At 42.2% G+C, this 23,488-nt stretch overlaps 1 protein-coding gene across 1 annotated transcript in view; it reads left to right on the forward strand.

Moving 5' to 3' along the window:
- The first annotated feature begins 757 nt into the window (after positions 1–757).
- The window catches only part of ARHGAP21 (Rho GTPase activating protein 21), a 100,085-nt gene continuing 77,354 nt past the window's right edge, over positions 758–23,488 (forward strand). Inside the window, 2 exon segments of the mRNA XM_070729248.1 lie at positions 758–1,686; positions 21,870–21,986. Of these exon segments, the coding sequence (XP_070585349.1) occupies positions 1,606–1,686; positions 21,870–21,986 (198 nt within the window). The 5' untranslated portion in view covers positions 758–1,605.

Below are 23,488 nucleotides of genomic sequence, written 5' to 3' on the forward strand. Positions count from 1 at the left end.
TTTCAGCAGCACATAAAGCACCTATCTTGAGGCTGACAGCTCCAACAGACCTGGGTGCAGCTGGCACTCCTGCAAATTGCCTGGGGCAGCAGGGCAATGTAAATGTTTTGTTTACTTTTTTTTTTTTAAAAAGGAAAATAAAACCGGTAGTTTATTTGTTTTTTTATTTAAAAGTTTTGATCCTGTCTTTTTTTTTCTCCTCCGCGTTAAAAACAATGCTCTTTCCTGGCCGCCTTAGGCTTGCTCGCTGTGAGGCAAGCACGTTTAAAGAATTTAAAAACAGAGGTAGGACTCTGAGGCAGGGAGAGGTGACTTCCGTTTGGAAAATGTAGGAAGGCGAGGTGCTGGGCAGTTTTGCCAAGGTGTTTCACAGCTGGAAAGAAAGGAGGAATTTACACTACACCCCCCCCCCCCGGAAGGGAATTCGAACTTCGAAGCCAACCAGCCGTAAACTACCCACGGGAAAGCAATCTTCATTTGGCGGCAAGACTCAGCGCTACGCGCTGCATAGCCTATCTGTGGAGGGCAATTTGGACCCCTTATTAGACTTAAGAGACGAGCGAAGCTTTCCCTGATCGGTGGCTTCCCCCTCCCCTCCCCGCTTCAGGTTGCAATCGGCCTGGGCCGGTTCAAACTGCGTGCCAAAAAGCGTATGCGAGCAGGCAAGACTTCCGTGTCACATGCCTGGCAGGATCGGGCAGAAAAGTTTTTCAAATTCCTGAGCTTCTCCAAAGGAGCATCCGGTCCCCTAGCCAACCTGGACCGGACCTTGCGCTCCTCCGTCGCTTGAGAAGGAAATGTCGGTCACGGGGAAGGGGCGGGAATCTTGATTTATTTCCCTGTCCTTGGACAACTTGTATATATGGGTGTCCTCCTTCTCCTCCTCCCCCCGCTTTTCTCAATGCTTTCAGACACGGGTGTATGCGTGCGCGCCCGAAGGAGGCAGCGGCAAGCGCCTCTACTCCTCTCCGCCCTCTCCTCGGGCTTTGCAAAAGGAGGAGGAAGAGGAAGATGACGAGCCAATGCAATTAGCCTAACAAGGGACGGGCGGCAGCGGGAGCAGGCGGCGACGGCAGCGGCGGATTTTGCCCGGGCCACTGACACATCCCCCCTTCCTTTTATTTTCCTCTTCGCCGGAGCGGCCGGTTGAGAAAGTCCAGCAGGATCTCTCTTTTTTCCCTGCGCTCCCCCTTTTTTCTTTTTGTTTCTCGCAGGGTATTTTTGGACAAGAATCCCTCCTGGACCCCATTGTGAAGGCGAGGCTTTGCTTAGAATTTGCGTGCTGGACAGCGCTCTTTTTTAAAAAAAAATATATTTATTTTTGCTCTTTTCCCCCCAAAAGGCAGAGACTGGACTTTCCCCCCAACCCCTCAGTTTGAGCGCAATCTTCTTTTTCTTTTCTCCCCAGGTGGGAGTGGCTGCACCCCTTTTCCATGGTGCATGTGGACAGCCGTGTTTTGCCTTTGCCTACCGCCCCACTTCCTCCCTCGGGAGCTTATTTTTGCCGCGCGACAAACATTTACACACACACACACCCCATGTTGACTCCAGCAGATTTATTATTTTCCCCCCACCCTTCTTCCACTGCAACCGGAGTCTGAAATAATGGCGAGCCGTTGGACAGTGGGGCCACTCTGGGGGAAAAAGGACTCCTCGGCACCCGAAGTCCCCGAGAAATGCAGCCAGGTAAGACATCCCGCCCCTCCCGGGGACCGGCTGGGCGGACGGGCGAGGGGTGTGCTGACCCCGACCCCAGCTGCGGGGCGACGGGCGAAGGCTGAGTCGAGCGCCACCGCGGTGTTTACGAGGGGAAGCCGCCACGGCCAGGGGCGGGTTCGGCCACAGCCGCCGCGCGCGGGGGGGGGGGGGTGGAAAAGGGCTCGGGATTGGAGCGGCGTTAATGGCCGCCCCATCCCTGCGGGGACTGCCTTTGCTTCCTGCTGCCTTCCCGTCCCGGGAATGTGCTTGGAGCGGCGTGTGTTGTTGCTTCTCGAATGAGGCCGGGAGGGAGAAAGACCGGGTTTGGGGAGGGGGGGAGGTGGGAGGAAAGGGGCGGGAAAAAAGAAAGAGGGGGGGAAAAAAGTTTCAAGCGGACGCGGCTTTGAAAAGGTCCCCTTTCCCTTCCTGCTTTTGGATGGGTTCGTGTGGTCTTCTTGACAGGACGCGGAGGCCCCGGGGCGAGAGATCGGCTCTACTTTCCCCCCCTCTCCCCGTTTACTCCGTTGGAAGAAGCGGCGGCGGGAGGGGGGGTTTGGCTTGGGATGCCACAGCGGGACCTCCCCCTTGTTGTTAAAGGGAGGGAGCGCTGGCTGCTTCCAGCCCCTTCGCCCGCCCTCTCTGGGAAACCCTTTTAGAAAAGGCAGCCCCCAGACTTTTCCTTTCTCTGCCTCTCTCCCCCCCCCCCTTTTCTCTTTGTCCCATTGATCTGATAGGAGGGAGAGAGGGGGCGGTGCAGTCTTCCTCGGGGTCCTCCCCCCCTTCTCTCTCTCTCTCGCGAAGCCCTTGAATGACACTGTTCTATTTTTCCCTCCGGTGCCTCTGCGTGTGTACAGTACACATATATTCCCTTCCCTTTCTTCTTCTTTTTTTTTCCACGAGAGCCTATTCCCGAAAAAAGCTTCTCGGGGCTCTCCCACCCACCCACCCATCCCGGCTCTGCTGCCGGGGGATGCTTTAAGTCCATGGCTCGCACATTGGAAAAGGTGTGTATTTCTTCTTCTTCTTGGGTTAGAAAGCCATTCAACCCCCGAATGCCAGGATCCCCTATTAAGGGCACATTAGAAACATTAAGTATCTTTAAGCCGTTTATCATTAAAAAAGTGACTCTTTTTAAATGAGAATTGCAACCAGAGTGTCTTTTGGATTTGGCATGCAAGGATATTGTGAGGTGTCTCTGTGGATGCGGCGTGTGAAAGCATATGGTGTATGAACATTTTCTCTTCCACGTGTAAAGCTTTGAGCTTTGATTATGAATTGTGTGTGTTTGTTTTAGTGTACTGTATTGGGGAATCCCGTGGAGATGATTTGTTGTGAATATCTTCTTGAGAAATGTAATGTACACTTTTTAAGAGTTAAGTTTAGGAAGGGGGTTTTAAAACACTTTCTAGTGTTTTGTCCTTGGTTTCCCTTGTGAAAAGTGCCAAAAGGTGTTATGATTTTGTAAGCTGGTTCTTAACAGAGTTGCTTTCAGTGTAATATCTGGGCTGGGCAAGTCCTAGATAGAAAATTATTACAGGCAACTGTCATTGTTTATATTTAAGGCTTAGCATTTCAAATCTTTCCCTCCCATCCCCCCTTCAAAAGTGTAATGGATTAGATTATTAGTTCTCCAGCCCCAAGCTATTTATGTCTGAAAATATTATTATTAGGAAATGAAAGGGCTGCTTGACTGAGATTTTATTTCTCAATAACTCTTCCGCTAAATAGAAGTTGTAGACCAGGCACTACTTATATAATCCATCTATCATTAGTATGGTAAACCATAATTAATCCCTTGCAGTTGAGGCATAGAAAATAAGAAAAGTGATACCAATTACCAGTAACTGAACTAGCTTCTGTTTTTTAAAAGGCAACTTCAAGTTTAATGTAAATTAATGGAAAGCTTTTTTTTTTGGTTGTTTGGGGAATTGTCTACTTATGTGTTTTATTAACAATACAGTAATAACCTCTACTGACTTGTGCTATTCTCCAGCACTGACAAAATTCTACACCTTTCCACTGAACTCTGTTAGATCTGTATCTTGCAGTGTTGTTTTTAATATTTGTTCAGGATAAGGAAAATGTTTTCTAAAACCCATAATCATATTTCTGATTCCACATTTGGTTCAGGAAATCACTTTTACCTGTTCTACACCTATATTTAAAAATTGAATCTCGGAGAGGAAATATAACTTTTTTTTTTACTAGAATGCTATGACTTTTAATTGTGACATAACTGAAGAAAAAGTATAAGTGACATCCACAATAACTAAAATGATCTGTGGAGATAGTTTTATGATTTTTACATAATCTTTTAATAGATAGTTTTGTGATATATATGCGCATATATGACAAATAGAGCTTTTGGAATGCATTTTGAATGAATGAGCTTTAGCAACTTTATACTGATGATTATGGAGTAGAGACCCAATGCATAATTTGAAATAACTTGTTTTAATTTTGCTTTCTTTCATTGATTCATTCATGCTAACTGGTTCTGGTTTTGTTTTCTCCTTTAGAAGTGAATACTGAATCATAAGTAGTTCCAGCTAGAGAAAGGAAAACGAGGGTCCTCTCAGTCCATGCAGTTGTTCTGTTGATGAATAATGAGTTGATAATTAGGCAGTATAATATCTGAACTGGTTTTATTTTGATGATAATGATACATTTCAACAAATAGGGGACTACGGTTTTGCTGCTTTTATACCTTGGAGTCACTTGTTGAATATGAACAGGTAGCAAATATGTTTGCTTTTCCCTGTACAAAGACATTTTTTCATTTAGAGATTTGTTTGTGCAGAAAAGAAACCAGATTTGAAAAATCCAAAAGAAAATATTATCACTTTCCCACGTATATTAAAAATGATAACACTATATACATATTTAAAAGCTGATTATAAACTGTTTTCTAATAGAAATAACTGTACTGGCTGTGATCAACTGAAAATGAAATGAGAATTTGTTCATGCCTTTACCTAGTCTTATAAACCTTTAGTTTAATATAAATTATTTATTTATAATGCAAGATATTAATAAGACACTGTCTAACATTTCCTAGTATTGATTTGTCCCTTATGTGGTATGTAGTTTTTATTTTTTTTAAAAATCTGGCATTTGTTTACAATTTCAAAAGAAGCAGTCTACATACACATACATCTATATGCATCAGATATATAGAAGAAACATACTTCTGAGTATTATGCAAATATTATGGTCATATAATGTAGTTTTCTCATTAATCCCATAGTAATTATTGCGGGCAATAAGATGCATATAATAGGAGTAAACTTTAAGGAAGGAATTGTAGTCCACCTGAACCAAACAATAGTGCTATTGAAATAATATCTATTATCAGTGTTGAATTTGTTAAGAAATTAATGATACAATAAAATCAAATTGTATTCATGGAGTTTTGCCTTTGCTGTAGGAACTGTTGCTTCAAATGTAGGATTTATGAATGTCTTTAGGGATTGCTATCTTCTTCTTGGGCCATATCCATCATCAGATGTTGGCAATCATGTTGGTGATTCTATTTTTATCAACAGCCATATAAAAAAGTGCTGTTGTGTTTTGTCCAAATCAGTCCCTTAGATTTTGAAACCATGTTCCTCTTCTGCCAGGATTTGTTTGCCTTCAATCTTTCCTTGCTATGGGGCTTTTTATTCAAATGTTGAATGCATGTTACAATATGGCAAGTTATGTGTTAATTCTTTTTCATTTCAATATTACACCCTAATATAGAGGTGTGAGTGGGGGGGTGTATCTGTGTGGGTGTGTGAGATTTATATCTGTATATACACACACATACCCAAACATATACTGTATATGCCTAAATACATACATATCTAAAGATTTTCAATTGATGATATGTGTATTTACTTAGATTTTGGTTGCTCTCTGGATTTCATAAGGTACATATTCATAAATAGATTGCAATCTTATTAACAGACAAACAGAGGGAATACAGAGGAAGTGAGCTTGAACATGTTTGTTTCTAATTTGGGAGTATTAAATATCATTCAAGCGAGTTTTTGATTTCTAAAACCTCACCAAGGCTGGTCTCCATTATTTATTTAATCTGCAACTTGAAAAAAAGTCAAAATGATATTAGGGTTAGGCCTCCAACTTAAAAACACTATTCTTTGTTCCCAGGTCAACTACTGGAAAAGCAACTTGTATCCTGGATTTGTTTCCGAATGAAGCATGAATGTGGCATGTACCATGAAGACCTGTCTGAGTGAGATAATGGGGAAGGGATAAAGTTTATCTTTTGTAGCTGTTGTCTCCAGGTTACTCCATGGTATAGGTAAATTAGGAATGAAAATATGGAAGGTGGATTTACTCTAATCTGTACAGAATTCATGTTTCTGAACAGATGTGACATCTGACAGTCTGCCAATTTTGGATGGATGATGCTATTTTTGGGTGTCCAGAAAAGATACCATCTGGGTGCAGAGATGCTTTGTAATGTCTCTCTCTCTCTCTCTTTGAGAAAGCTAACATAGTCTTTATGGTGATCTTGCCCTGTCAGGAGCAGTCAGGATTTCTTGTCCTCAGTTGATCCTGACTGGGCAAGTTCACCATAAAGATGAGAGCCCACTCTGAGAGCCATGGTATTAGTTCAAGGATATATATATATAATATGTATACATACATACACATACACACACACACACACACATATATATATATACTGCTCAAAAAAAGGGAACACTCAAATAACACATCCTAGATCTGAATGAATGAAATATTCTCATTGAATACTTTGTTCTGTACAAAGCTGAATGTGCACAACAGCATGTGAAATTGATTGCCAATCGGTGTTGCTTCCTAAGTGGACACTTTGATTTCACAGAAGTTTGATTTACTTGGAGTTATATTGTTTAAGTGTTCCCTTTATTTTTTTGAGCAGTGTATGTGTATGTATATATATAATGCAAGAAATGCGAGTTCCAGCTATATTTATAAATGAAGAGGCAACAGTCATTACGATCATCAGAACATTCCAGTGATCGTGATGGCTGTTGTCTCTTTGTTAATAAATGTACCTGGAACTCGCATTTTTAGGACAATTCTTTACACACACACACAAACACATGTATATGTATATAGGTATATGTACATACATACATACATACATACATACATACATACATACATACAGTAGTCCCTTGACTTTTGCAGGTCCGACTTTTGCAGAAAAGCTATACCACGGGTTTTCAAAAAATATTAATTTAAAAAATACGCTGCGTTTTTTTGTACATCACGGGTTTTTCTGTGGGTTGCTAGGGGGAAGCAACCCACAGAAGGAGAGGCGACAGCGGCGGGGGGAGGAAGGAGAGAGAGAGAGGAACCCCAAGCCACCCTCCTCCCGCACCCAAGCCGTAGCTTTTCAAACGCGGTACTTCCTCGGGCGGGCGGCTTTGCCGGGCTTGACAGCAAGCCTCTCGCCTCCACCGCCTCCTCCTCTTCCATCACCCCGCTGCCTGAGCCCGGCAATATCGTTTACACGGTGGTGGTGGAAGATCCGTCATCACTCCAGAGGAGGAGAGCCCGGCGCAGGAACTGCGAGGACGGAGCTGGATGGAGCACTGCCACTAGCCACCCAAAGCCTTTCCCACACACACACACATCTCCTTCCCTTCTCTCCTGGTTTAAGGCACAGGTTAAAAAGAAGCGCTGGGTAAGGGTCAGGCAGCAGAGGGGTGAACAACATCAGGGGGAGGGATGCTTTTTACGTTTTTTATGTTATATTTATGTTGTAAATATAGCATCTCTATTTCGCGGTTTTTCATTTTTCGTGCGTGGTCTTGTAATGCATCCCCCACATAAAATGAGGGATCACTGTATGTATGTGTGTGTGTGTGTGTGTGTGTGTGTGTGTGTATGTATATATATATATAAATTGTTCTGAGTTCGGGTTTTGCCCCGTGTAATGTTTTGAGTGTCTATGCGACGTTTCGGTGAAATCACATTCACCATCAGCAGGCTGAAGTTGTAAGCTTCGTGCTGCTGTAAATATTTATTTATTTATTTATTTATTTATTTATTTATTTATTTATTTATTTATTTATTTATTTATTGGATTTGTATGCCGCCCATCTCCAGAGACTCGGGGCGGCTAACAGCGACAATAAAACAGTGTACAATAGTAATTTGGTATTGATGATTAAAAATCAATTAATATAAAAACCAAACATACATACATACATACCATGCATAGAATTGTAAAGGCCTAGGGGGAAAGAGGATCTCAATTCCCCCATGCCTGGCAGCAGAGGTGGGTTTTAAGTTGTTTACGAAAGGCAAGGAGGGTGGGGGCAGTTCTAATCTCTGGGGGGAGTTGGTTCCAGAGGGCTGGGGCCGCCACAGAGAAGGCTCTTCCCCTGGGTCCCGCCAGGCGACATTGCTTAGTTGACGGGACCCGGAAAAGATCCACTCTGTGGGACCTAACTGGTCGCTGGGATTCATGCAGCAGAAGGCGGTCCCTGAGGTAATCTGGTCCGGTGCCATGAAGGGCTTTATAGGTCATAACCAACACTTTGAATTGTGACCGGAAACTGATCGGCAACCAATGCAGACTGCGGAGTGTTGGTGTAACATGGGCATATTTGGGAAAGCCCATGATTGCTCTTGCAGCTGCATTCTGCACGATCTGAAGTTTCCGAACATTTTTCAAAGATAGCCCCATGTAGAGAGCGTTACAGTAGTCAAGCCTCGAGGTGATGAGGGCATGAGTGACTGTGAGCAGTGACTCCCGGTCCAAGTAGGGTCGCAACTGGTGCACAAGGCGAACCTGGGCAAACGTCCCCCTCGCCACAGCTGAAAGATGTTTCTCTAATGTCAGCTGTGGATCGAGGAGGATGCCCAAGTTGCGAACCTTCTCTGAGGGGGCCAGTGATTCTCCCCCCAGGGTAATGGATGGACAGATGGAGTTGTCCTTGGGAGGTAAGATCCACAGCCACTCCGTCTTGTCTGGGTTGAGTTTGAGCTTGTTGACACTCATCCAGGCCCTAACATCCTCCAGGCACCGGCCCATCACTTCCACTGCTTCGTTTAAACTATATTTACAGCAGCACGAAGCTTACAACTTCAGCCTGATGATGGTGAATGTGATTTCACTGAAACGTCGCATAGACATTCAAAATATTACACGGGGCAAAACCGGAACTCAGAACAATCTACATACATATACCCGTGAAAATCTACGAAAATATATATATATATAAACACACACACACACATATATATAAATATATATATATATATATATATGTCACATGTTTAAGCTGAATTTGAAAATTAAGGGAGACTAGGATAGATCTATTTCGGCCTTATTTTGGCCTCATCAGCTAGCCATACCCACTGGGACTTGAACCTGCAACCTTTGCCTTGTAAGGCAGAGAATTATCCTCTAGGCTACAGTATCCAATCCCTTCAGCTCTGTACCAGGGAAGGGTTACATTTTATATATATACACACACACACATATGACGGTCTTGGTATACAGTATTCGGGTTTCTTCCCGAATATACCAAGACCGTCATACCTGTACCTGTGAAAATCTATGAAAACACACATATATATATATATATATATATATATACATCTATATATAATATATATATATATGTATGTATGTATACACACACACACACACTAGATCCATGGGTGACTGTTGTCATGGTAGATCCCTGTGGTGACTGTTGTCATGGTTACCCAAATTCCTAGATCAATTTTAGATTGTTGGTATAAGAATACTAATGGTAGGTACTGGTTAAAATGGTTTTTAATAGAACCAGATAATTTTGTTAATGTGCTTAAGGAATTTCCCATAATATTTGTGTGTCATGCTGTCTTTCTCTGGCTGCTCTGTGGAATATAAAGGAGCTTAGAAGGAGAGGAGAAGACTGATTTACAAGGTTTTATTCGTTTATCAAAATATAGGGTACAAATAAAAATAATGGGAAAGGAAGGAAAGGAAAAGAGAAGAGAAAAAAGTGTAAGATACAAAAGTGTAGAGTGTCTTTTTAGTGCAGTACAATGTAAGAATATAGAGCCTCAACTTTTTCCTTTTGTAAAATAATATATACTATTTCTATAACAACAAACCTTCTAATCAGCAAACACCAAATCAAAGTTTCATTTTCTTTTTCTACCTCAAGCACAAAATCCAGAAGCAATTTCCAAATACTGTAGAAAGAAAATTGGTTGCATCCTTTCCTTTAATTAATTAAAGCAGTCAATTTAGTAATTTCTGCTAACCTCTTGCAGCCAACCATCCATTGTGGGAATTAAAGTATCATTCCACTTTTGTGCATAGAACATTCTTGCTGTTGTCAGCATATATAAAATCAAAGTTCAAATCTTTTTTCAAGATCTTTGTCCATTAAGCCTAAAACAAGTCTCTGGTTTTACTTTTATATTCACTTTAATGATCTAGATATGAACCATATTCCAATATTACTTTGCTTTAGTACAAGTATATAAAAAATGCTAAAAAGTTTCCTCTTTACATTTACAACATACATATGAAGTACCTTTGACAATTTATTTAGTGTTACATACCAACACTAAATTTTTCTTTAAAATTATAACTTAATATAAATTTTAAATCCTTTCTTTATATGTTTCCCGTCATTCTTTCCCATTGAATCATACATATTCATTCTCCAAATTCATGTATTTTAATTTAGTTTAAATTTTAATGTTAGATTTGAATTGTATTGTATTACTGTCTTGTTGTGAGCCGCCCCGAGTCTTCGGAGAGGGGTGGCATACAAATCTAATAAATTCAAATTCAAATTTCAATAATTATGTTCATCAATAACATATTATTGAGCAATAATCTGTTCATCAATACCATATAACACAAAAAGTCTCAACTTGCAACTGCAACTGCAGTTGAACCCAACATTTATGTTGTCAAGTAAAACATTTGTTAATTGAGCTTTGCCACATTTTACGACCGTTCTTGCTGCAGTTGTTAAGTGCATCACTGCAGATGTTAAGTTAGTAACACAATTTGTTAAATCAGTCTGGCTTCCCCATTGACTTTGCTTGTCAGAAAGTCACATGAACCCAGAATATTGCAATCTTCATAAATGTGAGTTAGTTTCCAAACATCTGAATTTTGATCATGTGGCCATGGGGATTCTGCAACCATCATAAGTGTGAAAATGGTCATAAACCATAAACCACTTTAATTCTGTTTTAACTTTGAACAGTCATTAAATGAACTGTTGTTGGTCAAGGACTATCTATAGAGTTTCCAATTTGTTTTATACACAATCAAATCCGTACCATTTTAAAAAATCTAATTTAAATCTTGCTTTCAATTGTAAATATGTAAGCCAGTGGCAGACAAATCCTTTTAATTTCAGCTCCTCTTTGGATTTGAGGGTAGGTTCACCATAATTAAAAAGTATTATTTGATCATAAGTTTGCCAGTTTAGCCTCATCAAAATTTCTTTTCTTAAAAAAATGTCCTGCAATGACATCCAAACAGGCATCTTCGCAGGGAATATTAATTTATATTTATTTCAGACCCTCAGGATGGTACATCTAACAAAGTGAATGTTGAGATCAATGTTTACTTTCACCTTATCATTTCATAAACAGGCATGCTGGCCAAATCTTAATTCATGACCCTCTAGCTCAAATAACTTCTTGTTTTGGAGAGTCTCAAACTCTTATTGTGCCGCAGTAGGGACAATGAAAGTGATGATAAGTAGACTTTGTTTAATGACTATAATTGGGACTGGCAACTCATTCATTAAGTGAAGCTGTCACTAAGTTAAATTGTGATTGTGCTTAATATCTTAATTCAGGTTGCCTTTACAGGCTTGTGGAGTTTATTAATACTAAAGTTTGCAAGTTACCTTTTCAACACTTTCACAGTTATTCTATAATGCAGTTGCTAAATAGTTTTAAACTGTTTAGCAACTTTAATACTTCAGTTCCATCAACATAGAATAATGCGGTATAGTTTTAATGTGTTATATTTGAAACATCCATCCATCAAAATATTTGATAATAATAGATAGAACAATCTATGTAGGCAAAATTAATTATATTTCCCTTAATGTGGACCTAAATGTTAGGGCAGAATATAGAAATGTAACTTCAAATGCTTTGATTCTTCTCAGCCTATTGACCTCAAGGATATGGCAAGTTATGTGGAAAAATTGGGGGTTAACTTTTTCTTTGACCTCTCTAGGAGGCAAGAAAATTTTGCTTAAAAATTGCTTGCTTGATACGGTACAGCTAACAATTATAGGCCAGTTTTAGCTATTTTTAGAAAAGATAATCAAAAAAGTGATAGTTTCATAGTTTCCGATATAACTGAAAAATATTTAAAATTATTTAAATCGGGGATTTGGTGGCTATCATATTTTTTGGGGGGAGGACTTTGGGGTTTCGTGAAAGAGTAGTTTGTTAATTTTCCTGGACCTCTTTAATAAAATTCAGAACTATCAATAATAGTATTTGGGGGGGCTTCAGGTGCAATTTTATAATGGAATTAATTGGGCTATATTCAGAAGATGCTATTATGGGGGCTACTGTATGTAGATAGTGTTGTATAATCCAGGTTGAATTATATAGCATCCTTGGCCCCCAGGGATTCATTTTATCTCCAGGGATTGTCAACATCTACATGAGGTGATCTAGTGTTTTGGGGTAGCATACAGGTAATTTAATTTATTTAATTTATTTAATTTATCTGATTTTTTAATGCCACCCTTCTCCTTAGACTCAGGGTGGCTTACAACATGTTAGCAATAGCACTTTTGAACAGAGCCAGCCTATTGCCTCCACAATCTGGGTCCTCATTTTACCCACCTCGGAAGGATGGAAGGCTGAGTCAACCTTGAGCCGGTGATGAGATTTGAACTGCTGACCTGCAGATCTAGCAGTCAGATTTAGTGGCCTGCAGTACTGCACTCTACCCACTGTGCCACTTTGGGTCATTATTTTAATTCTCAAGATATGATTGTAATAGAGCCTGCCCATTACGTCATTAAGTGAAATGTCTCACTTAATGATACCCCCACCCGTGTGCTCTCCAGTGACTCATTTGTTGTTGTGAGCCGCTTCGAGTCCTCGGAGAGGAGCGGCATACAAATCTATTATTATTATTATTATTATTATTATTATTATTATTATTTAGATATTATAGATATCTAATTATCTAATTCTTATAGATATTATAATTATAATAATAATAATTATTATTATTGTTATTATTATGATTATGATTATGATTTATTAGATTTGTATGCCGTCCCTCTCCATAGACTAGGGGCGGCTCACAACAATAACAAGAACAATGTAAGAACAAATCTAATAATTTAAAAAACGCTAAAAACCCCATTATTAAAAGCAAACATACACACAAACATACCATGTATAAACTGTATAGGTCCGGGGGAGATGTCTCAGTTCCCCCATGCCTGATGGCAGAGATGGGTCTTAAGAACTTTACGAAAGGCAAGGAGGGTGGGGCCAGTTCTAATCTCCGGGGGGGAGCTGGTTCCAGAGGGTCGGGGCCACCACAGAGAAGGCTCTTCTCCTGGGTCCCGCCAAAATATCTCGGGGCAGGTTAGGCCTTTGGAGACCTGGTCCAGGCCCGACCCGCTTGCACCAGTCATTCCTAGGCTTCCCCCTCAAAACATCCCGTCCTATGCTTTCCTCCCACCAGTGTCCCCATAGGTCTTTTCCCACTCCCAGTGGATGCCTTGGGCCTCATTTCCACCAGGCCAAATACTCCCCTTCTGGCTTTCCTTTTGAAAAGCTCCAAGGCCTTCCAGAGTGCTAGAGTGGCTCGCTTCAACATGGGTACGTGTCGCACAATTCCAGAAGCGGCAGCCATATTTACCGCTACCAGAATGCAGTTTGATCGTTGGAAAAATGTTAGTTGCTTCCAGAATAATGTTGTAAAGCTGAGGGAGAAATCAATCCTATTCTACTTTGCTAATGCAGCCTCCATAATTTTTCAGAAATCTCTGGACTTTAAAAGGCTGCGCTGATTGAGTTAGCAAAGTAACAGCCAGCTTTGTCCCTCAGCGGCTCGGGGCAAATTCAGAACCAGCAGTAATGCTTCCACTTTGCCAAATTGCACCCCTACTTCCAGAATTACCCCATGCAGCTCTGGGACAAACTAATCTATCTTGCTACCTTAATGAGATTGTACTGTTGCGCAGAAAGGTTCTGAGCACTACAGAAAACGTCTGCAGGCTTGCATAACAGAGTTAAAGCAGCAAAATGGAAAAGTTTGCCCATGGTTGTCCAACCTGGGAGCAACTGCCATTTTGCCCCACCTGCTTGTAGGCAGGACCAAAATAGTGGCTGCACACAAACTGCTCCTTTGCCTTAACAAGGTTGCACAATGCTGCGGCAAACTTCCAAAGTTTAACATTTTTATTAAGTTATAAGATAAAATACAAAAGTACAGAGTGGAAAGGGCCGGAATAGGAAGAAAAAAGTGAAGAGAAACTAAGGAAAAGAAAAGAAGAAACATTGACTTCCGCCTCCTTCTGTTGCAGTAAAAAAAAAAAAAAAAAGCATTAGCATCAACTTTTTTTGTCCATTTTGCAATAAGCTTCTGAAAGCTGTGAAAACCCTCTGTAGCACTATGCAAGCCACCTTAACACAGCAAAAAAGGGCTATTTGTCCCTTGCCCATGCAGCATGATTCTGGAATTGTGCCAAAGCAACCCATTCCAGTGCTATGGAAAACTTAGTATCTTTTCAACAGGTAAGTGAGGAGAAGGGTGTGAGGCCTAGTGGGGAATGAATGAGGCCTAATGCCAGGGGAGAACTAATGAGGGAGGGAAATGTTTTTAAGGAATCCATGAGGGTAGAAAGAGAGGTGGGAAGTGCTGCAGTGATCCTACATTTGGTTATAAAACTGAATGAATTTGAGGGAACTGCAGTGGCCATAACTTTGGGACGAGATTGTAAATAACTCCTGAGGGGGCGGGAGTCCTAAACAGCTGTTAAATGATCGATCACAAATTGAAGATTGTTTGCATAAATAATATACTGATGGCATTCAATCTATTGCTCCTTATGGTTTAACTCAAAGAAGTCATAGATACTCTTGAATACAGTGATCCCTCGAGTTTCGCGATCTCGATTATTGCGAAACGCTATATCGCGAGTTTTCAACCCGGAAGTAAACAACACCATCTGCGCATGTGCGCCATTTTTTTTTCTATGGCCACGCATGCGTAGATGGTGGAGTTTGCTTCCCCCTGGCCAGATCAGCTGCTGGGTGGCTTCCCTGGGTCTTCCCCCTCTTGCCGGGGTTTCCCCTTTGCGTGGGCGGCGGGGAAACCCCAGCGTTGCTTCCCAGCTGAGTGGCGCGAGCAACGGCGTGGGCGGGCGAAAGGCGGGCGCGCGGACATTGGCACACGAGCGGTGTGGCGGCCGGACAAACGGCGGCCGCTCCTGGCGGCAGCACGAGCAACACAAACGGCATGGCGGCCGAACAAACGCACGAGCAACGCAAGCGGCGTGGCGGCCGGACGAATGGCGGCCGCGCCTGCCGGCAGCACGAGCAACACGAACGGCGTGGCGGCCGAACAAACGCACGAGCAACGCAAGCGGCGTGGCGGCCGGACGAATGGCGGCCGCGCCTGCCGGCAGCACGAGCAACACGAACGGCGTGGCGGCCGAACAAACGCACGAGCAACGCAAGCGGCGTGGCGGCCGGACGAATGGCGGCCGCGCCTGCCGGCAGCACGAGCAACACGAACGGCGTGGCGGCCGAACAAACGCACGAGCAACGCAAGCGGCGTGGCGGCCGGACGAATGGCGGCCGCGCCTGCCGGCAGCACGAGCAACACGAACGGCGTGGCGGCCGAACAAACGCACGAGCAACGCAAGCGGCGTGGCGGCCGGACGAATGGCGGCCGCGCCTGCCGGCAGCACGAGCAACACGAACGGCGTGGCGGCCGAACAAACGCACGAGCAACGCAAGCGGCGTGGCGGCCGGACAAACGGATTCTCCTCCGACCTGCCCTCACCTTAGCTTCCAGCTGATGCTTCGATCCTTGGAAGAGGCCAGAGCGCCTTTCTGCACCACACTCTGCGCTCGGGTTCCTTTCCAGAAGATGGAAGTTTCTCTCTTTCCATCCTTTCTAGCAATACAATACTCGATGGTTAAAATGGTTTTAACCATCGAGTATTGTATTGCTAGAAAGGATGGAAGGATGGAAGTTTCTCTCTTTCCATCCTTTCTAGCAATAAAATACTCGATGGTTAAAATGGTTTTAACCATCGAGTATTGTATTGCTAGAAAGGATGGAAAGAGAGAAACTTCCATCTTCCGGAAAGGAACCCGAGCGCAGAGTGTGGTGCAGAAAGGCGCTCTGGCCTCTTCCAAGGATCGAAGCATCAGCTGGAAGCTAAGGTGAGGGCAGGTCGGAGGAGAATCCGTTTGTCCGGCCGCCACGCCGCTTGCGTTGCTCGTGAGTTTGTTCGGCCGCCACGCCGTTCGTGTTGCTCGTGCTGCCGGCAGGCGCGGCCGCCATTCGTCCGGCCGCCACGCCGCTTGCGTTGCTCGTGCGTTTGTTCGGCCGCCATGCTGTTCGTGTTGTTCGTGCTGCCGCCAGGCGCGGCCGCCATTTGTCCGGCCGCCACGCCGCTTGCGTTGCTCGTGCGTTTGTTCGGCCGCCACGCTGTTTGTGTTGTTCGTGCTGCCGCCAGGCGCGGCCGCCATTTGTCCGGCCGCCACGCCGCTCGTGCGCCCCTTGTCCGCGCGCCCGCCCTTCGCCCACCCATGCCGTTGCTCGCGCCACTCAGTTGGGAAGCGGCGTTGCTCGCGCCAGCAGCGGCGGCACGAGCGGCGCGGCGGCCGGACAAGCGGCGGGCAGGCGGGTCCTCAGCTGTTGGGCGGGGGTCTTCCCAAGTGCGGAAGTAAAAAACACCATCTGCACATGCGCGAGGGCACGCATGCGCAGATGGTGTTTTTACTTCCGCACCACTATATCGCGAAAAATCGAGTATCGCGAGGGGTCTTGGAACGTAACCCTCGCGATACTCGAGGGATCACTGTATTCACTAAATATTGTTATGGACTAAATATGGGTGGACAAATTACATCCAGAAATTATAAAAGTACTCCAGTAGGGTTCACCTATATTGGGCGAAGTGATGTTCCATTGAGAAAATATTCCCAATCTTGGAATGGCCCACTACCCCTTGTGTAAATAAAATATAGGAAAAGTTTTCAGTTGGTATAAGGTTTCCTGCTTGAGCAGGGGGTGAGATCTCCAAGATCCCTTCCAATTCTGTAATTCTGTTATCTATAATGATAACCTGTTTACTGCAACTTGAGCGTGTGTTAAGTGGCATTTCAAGCATTGTGATCTGGTTTCAATGGCAGCCTCTTGGAAATTGAAGGATCTTTTGTTTGGGATTCCAGGGAGAACATACCAGGCATTGACTTGTAAATGAAAGAGAACTAGGTTTAGATATAACAAAAAATTCTGCATAGTTTGTGAGTTGAAATAAAGGTTTTATATTCTTCTTTGAGACTGCACAAGACAGAATGGTGGAACTTATGTTAATTCAAAATTTAATATTTTGTCCTTAAAAGGCCAGTTTGGGGTTAATTAACTTTTTTTTTTAGTTTCTCAGCATAGGGTTTTTTTTTCATTTTGCACTCACTGAAAAAAATTGCCAAACCATCTGTCATTTTGAACTGCTCCTGATGCCTTTCTATTCTGAGTATGCATGCATATCCACACAGTGAGAGCACTAGGAAGCAGATTTAAAAAATGAAATAATCACACAAACATTGTAATTCATGTTCTTGCATCACATATAGCGATATAAATATGTGATAGTGCCATCTGTATGATAATGTACCCACCCACCCATCTCCAAGTTTGATATTACTTATGGCTTCTTATATAGGCCACTGTGAGTACATGTTTTAGTAATTCTGTACAAATTGAAATGCTACTCAATTTCAACAAAAGGCAAATACTCTGATTTATATTGAAACTTTAAGCTTTATTCTCAGTTGCCTAAATTTTCTCATCACTTTGATAAATTTTAGAAGCACTGCATTTACCTTTGTAGAGCATTTCACTCAAGGTGCTGATACAATTTTTCATGTGAAGAAAGTCAAGTTTGTTCTGAATGATGCTTAATTTGCTAAAACAGCAAATTTGCAAAGAGGCAAGGATTGTAGAGCTTTCACCAATCTTAACTATTGGCTTTCTGCTTGAATAATAATAATAAGATAAAAGTTTCTACTAGTTGTATGTGATTCTATAGGGCAATGCTCATCTCTATTTCCGAAGGCACTTCTGTGGCCATATGGCCCACATGACTATATGCCAAAGTGCGCATAACCCTGTTACCTTCCCCCCAAAAATGGTACCTACTTAATCTACTTGCTTTTACATGCTTTAGAACTGCTAGGTTGATAGGAATTGGGACAAGAACAGGAGCTCATCCCATCACCTGGTGCTTGGGTCTCAAATTGCTGACCTTCCAGTCTACAAGCCCAGCATCTTAACCACCTAGGCCATCATGCCATCTCAGTTTGAATACTAAACAGTAAATGGGATTGGTATCTCATTTTAGATCAACTTTTAGCAAGTATTCTATGAATACTGACACCTTTCTGGATAATGATAAATCAAGATTGCTATACATAGGATATACTTGCATTTAAAGTCTCAATGAAAAATATTTTTGTCCCATATTTTTATTTATTGGAATTCAAATTTTTTATGCTGCCCTTCTCCTTAAACTCAGGGCGGCTTACAACATGTTAGCACTAGCACTTTTTAACAGAGCCAGCATATTGCCCCCACAATCCGGGTCCACATTTTACCCACCTTGGAAGGATGGAAGGCTGAGTCAACCTTGAGCCGGTGATGAGATTTGAACCGCTAACCTACAGATCTACAGTCAGCTTCAGTGGCCTGCAGTACAGCACTCTACCTGCTGTGCCACCCCAGCTCTGTGTGTATGTATGTGTATGTATATGTATGTATATGTATATGCTTATGTATAACTGAAGGCAGTAAGTTAACAAAGTTGGGAGGGACCTTGGAGGTCTTCTAGTCCAACCCCCCGCTTAGGAAGAAAACCCTACACCACTTCAGACAAATGGTTATCTAATCTCTTCTTAAAAACCTTCAGTGTTGGAACATTTACAACTTCTGGAGGCAAGTTGTTCCACTGACTAACTGTTCTAACTATCAGGAAATTTGCTTCTATCCTTGATTAGTTTCCACCCATTGCTTCTTGTTCTACACTCAGATGCTTTGGAGGATAGTTTGACTCAGAGGTCAAACTTACCTTCCCCACTGATTCACATCATGATGTTGCACGCAGATACATTCACTATGCTGGTGTACATGCATACATCCCCTCATGCAATTGTGCTTCCATGCATGCTCAGTAGCTATAATCTACCCGAAACATAGCTGGGGAGCTGATCAGCTGTGCTTCGGGCAAAGAAATGATGGTAAGTATAAACCTGGGAGCGGGCAGGAGGACCCTTTTTCAAGCAGCAACAAAAGAAAAAGAAAACTTCCAAATAGTAAAAAATTCAGAAAAAAAAGATGCCAGCACCCACAGACCAGCACTGACCAAACCGGATCATTGATGCCATCGAGACATCACCAATGGATCACTACCAGCTCAGGCAATCCGGTCTAAATCGGGAGGAACCATGCCTGGTTTAGCTCCCTCTTCTTTGTGGCAATCCCTGAGATATCAGAATGGTGCTATCACGTCACCCCATGTCCTTATTTTCACAAGATTATACATACGCAGTTCCTGCAACCGTTCTTCATATGTTTTAACCTCCAGTTCCCTAATCATTTTTGTTGCTCTTCTCTACACTCTTTCTAGAGTCTCAACATCTTTGTTACATCGTGGTGACCAAAACTGGATGCAGTATTCTAAATGTGGCCTTACCAAGGCATTATAAAGTGGTATTAACACTTCAGATGATCTTGATTCTATCCTTCTGTTTATACAACCTAGAACTGTGTTGATTTTTAGGCAGCTGCTGCACACTGTTGGCTTATATTTAAATGGTTGTCCACTAGTATTCCAAGATTCCTGTCACAGTTACTACTATTGAGTGAGGTGCCACATATACTGTGCCTGTGTATTTTGTTTTTCTTGTCTAAATATAGAACCTTGCTTTTTCAATTTCATTTTGTTAGACAGCGGACAGTGTTCAAATCTATCTACATCTTTCTGTATCTTAAGCCTATCTCTGGAGTGTTGGTTTTTCCTGCTAGCGTGGTAGCTGCAAATTTGATGAGTTCCCTATCTATCCACCGTCCAAAACATTGTTGAAGATGTTGAAGAATACTGGGCCTAAAACAAAGCCCTATGGTACTCCACTGGATATCTCTCTCCATATAACTAATACCTCTCTCCATATAACTACTGGATTTTCTCAAAAATAAGACCCTTTCTTATATATTTTTTAAATCCTGAAATACGCACTAGGCCTTATTGCCATGCACTCAAAAGCCCAATTGGGCTTATTATCAGGGAATGTCTTACTTGGGGGAAAACAGGATCATACTCCTCCCTCTTGTTTTCTTCACAATAGCAACCTCTTGTGGTAGATTGACTGGCTAGGTCAGGGATCTGCTACCTTAAACACTCAAAGAGGCATTTGAATCTATTTCCCACAGAAAAGAAAACACCAGGAGCCGCAAAATCTGGGTGAGCGTGGCCAACTTGACATCACTCCCACCCAGTCACATGACACCCCCCAGCCACGCCTACCCAGGTTTTGTGGCTCCTCTCTCTCTCTCTATCTCCCCCTCTCCCTTCCTCCCCCCTTCTCTCTCTGGTATGTGTGTGTGTTCCCACTTGAACCATTTCCAAAACAGGCAGTGATTGGTTTTTTGCTGATATTCTTCTACTTTGGGTGCTTTTTATCATATGATTTAAATCAAGAGTCATTTCAGGTTCCCAGATAAATAAAGCTCTTTCGTCCCCCTGCTATGGCGCCCTTTCAGCTGAACCCACCACTAGATGGCCCCACCCATCGCCCTCTCTTCCCAATCACTCCTGGCCCGAGAAGGTAATCACCTGGCCTAACAAGGTAAGAACAGCAGCAGGTGATGGAGACTTGCTTCATATTTCAGAGCGGAAGCGAAGCACCCCTGTACTTGCTTCATCTTGCGGGCTCTCAGGAAGATGCGTAACTTGCTCTCTGCCCTAAGACACTGGCCCAGCCTGGCTGCAACTGATGCTCCACATTGTAATGGGTTCTAGGGGGAGGAGGGGATGCTGTATGCCCCATTGTGAAGCACACTGAATTTAATTGCAGCGCTAGGTGCTGTGAGAGCAACAGATAGGTCATGGTGACAGCGAGAGCAGTAGCAGTGAGAACAGCAGTGGTAAGAGCGGCGGTAGGCGCAGATGGCTCAGCCCAGTGTCTCAGGGTGGGAACCAAGTCATGCGTCTTTCCAAGTGACCAAGGAGCTCACATTACCAAAAGGGCCAGAAGAAGCATCCGTGAGACCCAGCAACTACAGGGACGCTTCACTCCCGCTCTGGAATATGGAGCGAGTCTCCATGCACCACCCCTGCTCTTACCTTCTCAGGCCAGACAAGGAGTGACTGGGAGGAGAGGGTGAGGGGCGGGGACAGCCAGTGGTGGATTCAGCCAACAGGTAGCCACAGCAGGGGGACAAAAGAGCTGCATGCGGCTCCAGAACCGCACATTGCTAACAATGTTTGGTTGAAAGCCTTCAGGGCATCATTTTAAGCATGCCAAATTGTGGGTGCTCTTTGTATGTATACATTGATGTTTGCTAACTAATGTAACTTATTCACAAATATGTCTTTTTACTGTGTTCCTCTAAAGTCTGATTCTTTTTGTATTTATTCTTTTCATAATGATATCGTCAGTTGGAGGTAAATATGGAAATTTATTAAGGAGCACGATGATTTATGTCTTATTAGCATGTTAAAATGCTAGTGATTGAAGATATCACATTTCTGTATATTTAACCAAAGTGTTAATTTTTTAATTATAGAAACAGGAGAGATATTGCATTATAAATAGGTATATTTATCCAAAGATATAAATATAATTGTTCTGTTAAGTATATTATATGGGAAAGGTAAAGGTAAAGGTTTCCCCTGTCCATTTGTATCTGATTCTAGGGGGCGATGCTCATCTCTGATTCACAGCCGAAGAGCCAGCATTGTCCGAAGACATTTCCGTGGTCATGTGGCTTATGCCAAAGTTGCACGGAATGGTGTTACCTTCCCACCAAAATGGTACCTATTTATCTACTCACATTTGCATGCTTTCAAACTGCTAAATAAACAGCAGCTAAGGCAAAGCAGGAGCTGTTATGCAGCCCTCAGATCTTGTATCCAGGCTGTCAGCTTCAAAGGTACTACTGGGAAACCTGATATAATCAAATGATTAATTCATTGAATATTAGATTTATATTGCCCAACACTTCTCTGAAATATCTGTAAGATATAGCCTTTGATTTTTTTTCCAATTGGACTTTTAATTGATTTATAGTCAATTAGCAAATAACTATTGTTTACATCAAATTTCTTTGATAATTATGGAGGCATTGGAAATAAAATTGTACTTCAGCACTGAATGCTTCAATATCTGTTTGGCAATACATTTTCTGTCTCTGTTAGACACAATTTTCCCAAAGCTGTGCCTAAACAAATGGCCTGCTACAAATGGCATAGCTCTTAAGGGTGAAATGGATAGTTGCAAAAAGGTTCTCTGTTGTTGTTTTTTTAATTAGTGGAATCTCCTAGTTACAGAAACATTTTTGACAACACATTTACCCTCCATCCAGATTAAAACTTTAATATTTCTTACTGATTTTTTTTTCTGTGGAGATTTGAGTGGGTAGGAAAGATTTATTTCTCCTTGTTTTGTTATTGATTTGGAGTTCTTGGGCTTATGCTTGTTACGTTTATGTTTGTACCAATTAGATACTATACTCCAATGTCCTGTGTTAGAATTCCCTTCCTCTAGAACTTGAAATAAGAATAGCATTCTTATAATTACATTCAGAAAGCTGTAAAAAAAATCCTGGCTTTTGGATCTTTGAACTTAATACCAATTAAGTAATTTATATTAAAAGAGAAAGTGAAAAAGAACTGATAAATACTGGTAAGTATTTAATATCCAAGTTTCCCACTACTCTCTTTTTTCATTTTATAAATTAATTGGACATACCTCTCAGTTTCTCAATTTAAGCAATGCTCTGCCATTTACATATCAGAAATCATATTTTACATTGATGAAAGTTTTAAATATAGCTAGTCCATGCCTTATAACATTAATTCAGTGGCCATTTAAAGTTATAATGGCACTGAAAAATGACTTATAACCAGTCCTCACTTATGATCGTGGTGGCATCCCCAATTATCATTGTGGCATCCTTGTGATTGCATGATCAAAATTTGGTTGCTTGGCAACTAGCATGTATTTATGATAATTTCCCAAGATCACATGATCTTCTCAGCCAGCTTCCAACAAGCGAAGTCAATGGAGGAAGCCAGATCATTGCTTAATGATCATGTGATTCACTTAACTCCAGTTATTTGCTTAACGATCATGGCAAAAAAAAAAATCATAAAATCAGGTGTAGGTAATTTAACAAAACTTTGCTTAGCAATAAAAACTCTGCTTACTATATAAGGCTGTTATTTATATTCTATACTGTAATAAAAATATTAGAAAAATAGAATTTAAAGACCACTATTAAAAGATCACTGTAAGTTCCATATGATGCTCATTA

This window comes from Erythrolamprus reginae, chromosome Z (genome assembly GCF_031021105.1).
Source record: "Erythrolamprus reginae isolate rEryReg1 chromosome Z, rEryReg1.hap1, whole genome shotgun sequence".
NCBI lineage: Eukaryota > Metazoa > Chordata > Lepidosauria > Squamata > Dipsadidae > Erythrolamprus > Erythrolamprus reginae.